Below are 7,641 nucleotides of genomic sequence, written 5' to 3'. Positions count from 1 at the left end.
CCCTGATATGTATACTATGTTACCTATAAATGTACAGACATATACGAGATACGATGAAAAAGGTATAAGTTATTATGAATTTCTAAAAGAAATTTATTAGGATTAACAATGATTAATAAATGATAAACAACAATAGTAAAAACAATGCAATTATAAAGAGAGTAATTTAAATATGTGTAGTCAATTATTTATAAATATATTGTTACTTAAAACGCTTAAGTTTTCCCAACATATCAGTGTATGTTTGCTGTTCAGACACACATCATTGACTTAAAATTTTAATAGACATTTAACTTCAGACAGTTATCATAATAATCGACATGAATTGAATATTGAACAGATTTTTACAAATAAAATAATTTATATACATTTGAAAACAATGAGAGAAAGTGAATAGTAGTTTTCGTACAATACATATAAGTATATGTATAAATTGTACGTAGGCGTATTATCGCAGCCGGAAGAAGGTAGGGCAGGTATTATAGAGGAGAGACATTTTTACATAACAAAAAGCAAATTGTAATCGTAACGAGGAAGCATTGTCGTAGTCGTATCGCTGCATTGAAGAGTCATTTTTACTGTTGCTATTGTATAAGTTTAAGAAACCGGGCCTTAATCATCTTTACGAACTCACGAATGCAAACTTTAGCTATCCGTATCTACTCCTTTGAGGGAGCAGTCACATATACATTTTTTCAAAGGCATAATGATGCGCGACATGTATTCAAATCTTTGTAAGAAAGTTCCTACATTAATTCCATTTATCTCCAACTTATCTTTTTTCCGGATTCTTTACCTAGATCTTTACAAACACAGGAATGCAGGTCTGGATTACGTTTATCTGCGCTTCATCCTATTAGAGCATAAGTGAGTAAGCGCAGATAAGCGAAGTTGAGGTTTGTGTGTGTGTAAAAATGTATGGAATACTCGAAAAAAGAAATAAATCGAGGATACAAAATTGAGTTAATGTAGAAAATTCGAAATAAATATTTCAGTGCCTCGCATCGTTGTATCTTTGAAAGAAACTAAAAACAACTGTGTAATTCCGGACTGTGTTATACTAACACTGAAGGTTACTTTGAAATATAGCACGATTGTATCTAAAACGTGATTTTACATGTAGAGGACTTCGCCAGTGTTGGAAAAGACTTCTATGGAAAGGAAACATCGTTGTCAGGTATTAATTACAATAATAAGCTCCCTTGAGGTAAATTAGTAATTATGATAAGGCGTTAGGAGCACAATGGCGACATTGTGAGAATCGATATTGCGTTTATGAAAAGACGGAGACAGACAAGACACGCATGTTGAATTGTTTCTCAAAATAAATATCGATATTGGTCGACGACAGCATTATCTCCTTTAATTACCACTGGCGACTTATCATAATATCAATACAAATATCGATAAGTTTAATACGTCAAATTCTCAGATTCTCACAATGTCGTCATATGCTCCTGACGCCTTATCAGAATTACCAATCGTTATCGGAGTATTAGACTGCGACAGGATGTCAAGACATAAAGTATGTAAGATTATTTTTATCAAATACCCTTATGAAAAATTACACTTAATCATACGTTGACGGTCCGAAATAACCATATATCAAATTGAGTGTAAACCTTCATGAAACACTCGATTATGAAGGTTTACACTCAATTTGATGGTCATTTCGGACCGTCAACGTATAATTGAGTGTATTTTTTCATAAGGGTAATAAAACCGCGCGCCATTAGACGTGAATAAGAAATAAGACTCGTAAAAGGGATTTGAAAGAGACACTTTTTTCCGCTCGTAGCTCCGACTGCGTGCCGTGTCGGCGGCATCGTGACGACCGTGTATCGATCGTCCACCGTATTTAACGCGTCCACCCCGACTACCTGACTACCTGACGCGGTCCATGTGCTATGTCTGAAGCGTAGATTATTTTCTGATTGGCCAACCGGTCACTTCCACTCCAGATACTGGTGGAACAAATAAGAATCGGGTCTACTTAAATCGGAGGGACAGTCGTGCAAACGCCATACCGCCGTAAATAACGCCACCGCGACGTGCGAGGCCTGACATTGGACCCGTTGGACATGGCGCAGCTGGCAAACAACGACCCACGATCGTTTTCGGTAACGGTACTGTCGAGATTCAATATTGACGTTAAGGGAACGTTCGACTACGACAAGTTCCGAGTGCTTTGCGGCCGGTTGTTCGGCGCGGACGAGGTCGGGGAGCACGAGTGGAGGGCACGAGAGGTCTTCGAGCTGTTCGACGCAAACGCGGACGGCGCATTGAACGACCAGGAATTGTATAGGTGATGCGTGCGCAAATTCTGCTGTCAAAGTTGATCGAATTCGTAGGTTAAAATTGTTAAAAAGAAAAGAGGACAAAAGAGGCGAGAACAAACGAACAAGTGAAAGAGAGATATCGAAGATGGATAATGGTTTCTTCGATTATGTGTTCCTCAAAGATTTATATTTTGACAAAGTCCCGCCAACTACGAAGCAATATTTCGTACAGAAGGGAGGGCGCATTTGAAGTTTCGAAAATAATTTATCGGGGATAATTAATTTTTTGTGCGGATTTAAATTGAAGAATAAATGCAATTAGCTAAACGCAACTGGCTGGAAACATTTCATTCAGAAATCGTTGAATCTCCGTTGTTTTTATCCCCGCTCGCCTTCACGGAAACTTTAATGCCTGTTACGAAATTTTACTTAATCGGAATATTTGGTATTCCATTTCGTTTTCTCCGAAAAATTAATTCAGACATAAAAGTGATGCAATATACATCACTTTAGCTGTCTATGCCTCCTGCGTCTCGGAAATACCCGATATCGATCCAACTGCTTCGTTCATGGAGAAGAAAAATTAACATATATAGCGAATAGAATAACCAATATTCCTTCCACAATATTAGGAAATTAATAATTGGGATATCAATGCATAAATTAATATTAAAATGTAAATTATAAAAAAGTAGCGCGCATAAGAAATGTAAGTTTGACTTTTTTTTATAAAGACGGACGTATCTGTTAAACGAATATTAATATTTCAATTGCTTATTTATCATTTAACGAGAAATTATATGTATTTCAATAACAGCTATGTACGACACTGATATAAAATATTGAGATAATTAAATAGCAACTAGCGAATAGAATTTATCCGGTATGTCAAATACACACATATAATAGAAAATAATTAACCAACGTAGGAAAATTAATCAACTACACAACTGGCAAATTCTAATTAGAGAAATTTATTGCGAAAAATATGACCTCGGCCAAGAAAATAATTAAATAAAATAAATTAAATAATTAAATTAAAAGTAATATATATATATATACAATTTTTAATTTAATATAAAATTATTTTCCAAACCGTTGGTTGAATTTTACAGGTGAAAAGAGAACTTTTCTATTCATATACGAATAACGGATTGAAAGTGAATTGCTAACAGATAAAAGCCCGGATTGTTTTTCGCAATAAATAAATTCCCGTTGCAGATGTTGCAAGTGGATAAATGAGACTATAAATCCCGTCAATGTTTTGCTAGTCGTCGATGTACAGAATGATTTCATCGATGGCGCGCTGGCACTTAGAAAATGCGGCCACGGACAGGAAGGGTTGGAAGTGATACAACCAATTAATCGGATTCTGAGGGATGGCCGTTGGGACAAAGTGGTATATACGCATGATTGGCATCCCGAGGACCACATCAGTTTCTTTGACAATTTAGCCTTGCGTGAACTCCACCCGGAATCTAAGGTATTTATACACATGCTTGTATGATAGTAAAACGATTTAATAAAATACTTCGGATCATGCAATATAAATGTTAACGTTTTAGTTTGATTTTAGTTTTGGAAATTGCTTTGCTACTTTTTTATCACATCCCCTCATATAAAGCATAGTTTTACATAAAAACATTTCAGCTACTTATTCTGGTAGTACGCAGACGTCTGAAAGACGTCTTTACGACATTCTTTATATCTCTACACGGAGAGAATTTTCTTTGAAAATTTATCCGGAAAATATTGTAATCGTGGGACAACGCGGCATTGCAAAGAATTTGATGAGAGTTTTTTTTAACATTTTACCATACATTTTACCATACATTTCGCTAGTAATTATATTTAGTATACATTTTACTGGTAGAATGTATGGCGAATTTTCAAAAAACTCTCATAAAGTTCTTCAAAATGCCACATTGTCCCACGATTGCGCGATTTTCAGGGTGAATTTTAAGAGAGAATTCTCTCCGTGTATGTTTGCGTGTACAATACAAATAGAGATGTCGAAAAAAATCCTGAACGATATTCTTTTTAGATGGCATTTGGATTTTTCTGTCGTTTAACTAGCGCATTTGAGTTCGTGATGTTCTTTTATGAATTTAAACAATAAATCCTATCTGAGATAGATTTAACCTGTAACCCCATAAATCCTATAAATCCCTAAACCCACAAGAAATCCTATCTGAGATAGATTTAACCTGTAACCCCCTACAGTCTGAAATAAAACTAAGATAATTCTATAATTTGAAATAGGTCACTAAGGAAAAGGCAAAGCTCTTCGACACGGTTGTTTTCTTGCAACCTCACTTAACACAAGTACTCTGGCCAAGACACTGCGTTAAGAACACTTGGGGTGCTGAATTGCATAAAGATCTGCTGATATTGCCTTCTTCCGAACGGGTAAGATCAGTTTCGTACGGCAAAGGTAATGGAGAACTGTGTCATCACCTTTGACTGAAGATTGTTTATTAATTCTGAATTATTTAAAACTGCATAGCAATTGATATTAACGTATGCATATAAATTGATGGATATCCTTATCAGACAAGCCCCTAGCTATCTTATCTTTCCTCAATATTTTTGAACTATTATTTGGGGTGCATGAATTCCTATACTTCTTTAAATACCTCCATAAATTATCTTGTTAAGTTTACGTACATCTGATATAAGAGAAAATTTGGCATTTAATCGAGGCATTTAATCAAAATATCCTTTCCTTTTCTATACTTAAGATATATAAAGGTCAGCAGTCAGACAAGGAGGTGTATTCAGCGTTTGAGAAAGATACAGATGATTCCAAGCCAGCGGAACTCGTAAAAATTTTGACAGCCGCTGGCGCCACACACTTGTACGTCTGCGGTCTCGCCTATGACGTATGCGTGAAGCATACGTGTTTAGGTGGCTTGCGGTTGGGTTATCGGCTGGCCGTGATTGATGATTGCTGTCGCGGCGTCAAACCCGATGGTGTAACAGTTGCAAAAAAATTAATTACCGAAAATGGCGGCCTAGTGACGCACACCGATCGCGTTCTGTCCTTGGTAAACGAAGGCAAGCGTAGCCTGGTGATGGCACATCACGCCGCGAAGTTTATGAAGTAACGAGAATCTCGTATACGATACGCGTATAAACGTTTTTCGAAAGATATTGACTAATTTGTTGAATCTCAGGTATGTAATTTAAAGATTAGATTTAAAGTAGAATAGAATAGAAAAGGATTAGAGGTAGAAGGAAAGAGAAATAATTTCTTTATTATCAATTATTGTAATAATAGATAACAGAAACAAAGAAGTAAAAGTTTACAATTTGATTTCTCTATTTCTTTACCTCTAATCCTTTTCTATTCCGTTTTAAGCGTAATTTTTAGATTTGATAAATTGACCTTAGTAGCACAGTGCATTGACCAAACATTGGTTAAACATTGGCCCAATTTTTGGTTGTATTGGGTCAATAGTTAGGTCAATGCACTGTGCTGCTAGAGCGATATCTTTCAGAAAAATATAAATGCTTGAATAAGAATAAAAATAATTAAATGTTAGTTCGACCATACAGCTATAATTGCAAAATGCAAAACGAATTTATCTCAATTGCTTCAAATGCTATCTGCATGTAGTTAGAACCCAATCAAGACAATCTACGAATATATTACATATCTATAATTAAAAAGGTGACTGTACTATTTTACTATAAAAGGTTTATAATATAAATTAAAGACATATGTTTAAATATAATTTCTCAGTGTTTTGTTATTCTATTTCTACCCACCATTAAAACGCGTCTAATTACTCTTATCAATCAACAATCGTGCTGTTCTTTCGATTCTGTTTGCCGATTCGTCATCGGTTGTCGCTTCGCAGATGTATCTTTGCATCGCGCCGCAATGTTCGCCTCTATACGAGTAAATTTTCGACGATGCGTTGAAAGTTAACTTCAAACATCTGCAATTTGAAATATTTATAATGTAAGTATTGGTTCACCATAAGCGTAACAAGTAATTTTTTTACGATCAATTTGCGACATCGGTAAAATGTATTGTTATGCTACGTAAAGACCTTTAACGTATGTATGCCATTATTATTCTATTCTATTATATCTATGTAAAAATATTCTAAGGTGATACTGACTTGCCGTCCCCGATAACGGACTGTTTAGTATCTTTCTGAACCGGTCTAGCGCTATAGGCCCAGATCCATATAAGTCCTGGATTTAAGCCACCTGTCCAGAAATTCTTGCCCCTCAATTTGCCGTCCGACATCAAACCCGCGATTACATCTTGGCTTTCTTCGATCGAGTCAAATTCGACCAAGTGCCCACCCATACCGCGGCAGAGACTGGCCGACGATTTCCAATCAAAATCACGATTGCTGAAGTGATAGCAGTTCTTGCCCATTCTCGTGTAATTGGCAGGACAGGGTACTGAAAAAGCGATAGCAGTAATAAATAACGATATCGATTAAATATATTAAGTTCGTAAATAAGAAATTGCCTTTCTTAATTAATTGATGCCTTTCAAATATGTGCAGCATAAAAGAAGAAATATGTAATATGCCTCGACTATGATCGTTATCTCACATCAAAATCAATGATTTGTTTACTACAGCTATTGTACCTTTCATTTTATTGTTTCCTGCAATAATGTAGTATAACAATTCTTCTGCTCTTTTTATTCGTTTTTCTAAATGATCCACTCGGTATACCAATTTCTCGATGGCACCTGTAAATTTTCATTTAAGACTTGAATTTCATTTTTTAAATATATACCCAGATAACACGCACATCTTAAAGAAGTCTTGAAGATATGTCTTTTAGACGAGCATGTTATCTGGGTAACTGTTGCAATTACTATAAACTATACTGATTGAAATTATCAAGTCATTCTCCTTTAAATTTCTTATAAATCATACCAAGTAGATAAAGATCGGTTTCGGAAACCTCTCTATTTGATGATGTGGCAATTTTGGTCGACACTGTCACAGTCTTATCATCAATCTTCACCACTCGTGCGGTACGAGAATTGTTGGATTGAAGGGTGATCCAATTTTCGAGAATTTCTGCCCATAGACCATGATTCGCCGTAACAGCTGTTACATTCGGTTGGGATGATGATGTTGGCACAGCTAATAAAAATATAAAGATTGTATCAGAAGATCCAATTGCACAATCGGATTAAAAATTTACATCTAACATTATTTTTAATAAAATGTCTTATAACAAGAATAATATGGCAATATAAAATAGAATAATAATAATTAAAGACGGCATTAAAAAAGGTAGATTATTACAAGTAAGAGTATTAGTTCGTATATGCTTGTTTCGATCTTATTAACTTTTTGAAATTATTTTAGTGATTATAGAA

General features: G+C 35.2%; 2 protein-coding genes across 3 annotated transcripts in view; one reads left to right on the top strand and one right to left on the bottom strand.

Annotated features, from left to right (window-relative positions):
* The first annotated feature begins 1,692 nt into the window (after positions 1 to 1,692).
* On the top strand, positions 1,693 to 5,404 carry LOC105562328 (nicotinamidase-like). Its single transcript, XM_012013083.1, has 4 exons — positions 1,693 to 2,305; positions 3,501 to 3,762; positions 4,542 to 4,688; positions 5,021 to 5,404. Exons 1-4 carry the CDS (start codon positions 2,082 to 2,084, stop codon positions 5,384 to 5,386), a joined length of 999 nt encoding a protein of 332 aa, XP_011868473.1. The 5' UTR covers positions 1,693 to 2,081; the 3' UTR covers positions 5,387 to 5,404.
* Positions 5,405 to 5,836: 432 nt separating this feature from the next.
* Positions 5,837 to 7,641, bottom strand: part of LOC105562329 (C-type lectin domain family 12 member B) — a 6,409-nt gene continuing 4,604 nt past the window's right edge. The window contains exons 5-9 of one of the 2 annotated variants that reach the window (XM_012013084.1): positions 7,190 to 7,402; positions 6,895 to 6,999; positions 6,410 to 6,701; positions 6,051 to 6,223; positions 5,837 to 5,919 (exon numbers count right to left, since the gene is read on the bottom strand). In XM_012013084.1, coding sequence (XP_011868474.1) covers positions 6,064 to 6,223; positions 6,410 to 6,701; positions 6,895 to 6,999; positions 7,190 to 7,402 — 770 coding nt within the window. In that variant the 3' untranslated portion in view covers positions 5,837 to 5,919; positions 6,051 to 6,063. Of the gene's footprint in view, positions 5,920 to 6,050; positions 6,224 to 6,409; positions 6,702 to 6,894; positions 7,000 to 7,189; positions 7,403 to 7,641 lie in introns of those variants that run through there. The other variant, XM_012013085.1, reaches the window with a different exon arrangement.

The sequence above is a fragment of the Vollenhovia emeryi genome, unplaced genomic scaffold (assembly GCF_000949405.1).
Source record: "Vollenhovia emeryi isolate VEMERY1.0 unplaced genomic scaffold, V.emery_V1.0 DF939190.1, whole genome shotgun sequence".
NCBI classification, from domain to species: Eukaryota; Metazoa; Arthropoda; class Insecta; order Hymenoptera; family Formicidae; genus Vollenhovia; species Vollenhovia emeryi.
The sequence above is the reverse complement of the archived record's forward strand: the minus strand, read 5'-3'. Positions and strand labels throughout refer to the sequence as shown.

Excerpts from the sequence above, each read along its gene's own strand:
- LOC105562328 (XM_012013083.1), top strand. The coding sequence starts at position 2,082 with ATGGCGCAGCTGGCAAACAACGACCCACGATCGTTTTCGGTAACGGTA. Across the intron at positions 3,763-4,541 it reads AACTCCACCCGGAATCTAAG|GTCACTAAGGAAAAGGCAAA; the intron begins GTATTTATACAC and ends AATTTGAAATAG. Across the intron at positions 4,689-5,020 it reads TATTGCCTTCTTCCGAACGG|ATATATAAAGGTCAGCAGTC; the intron begins GTAAGATCAGTT and ends TCTATACTTAAG.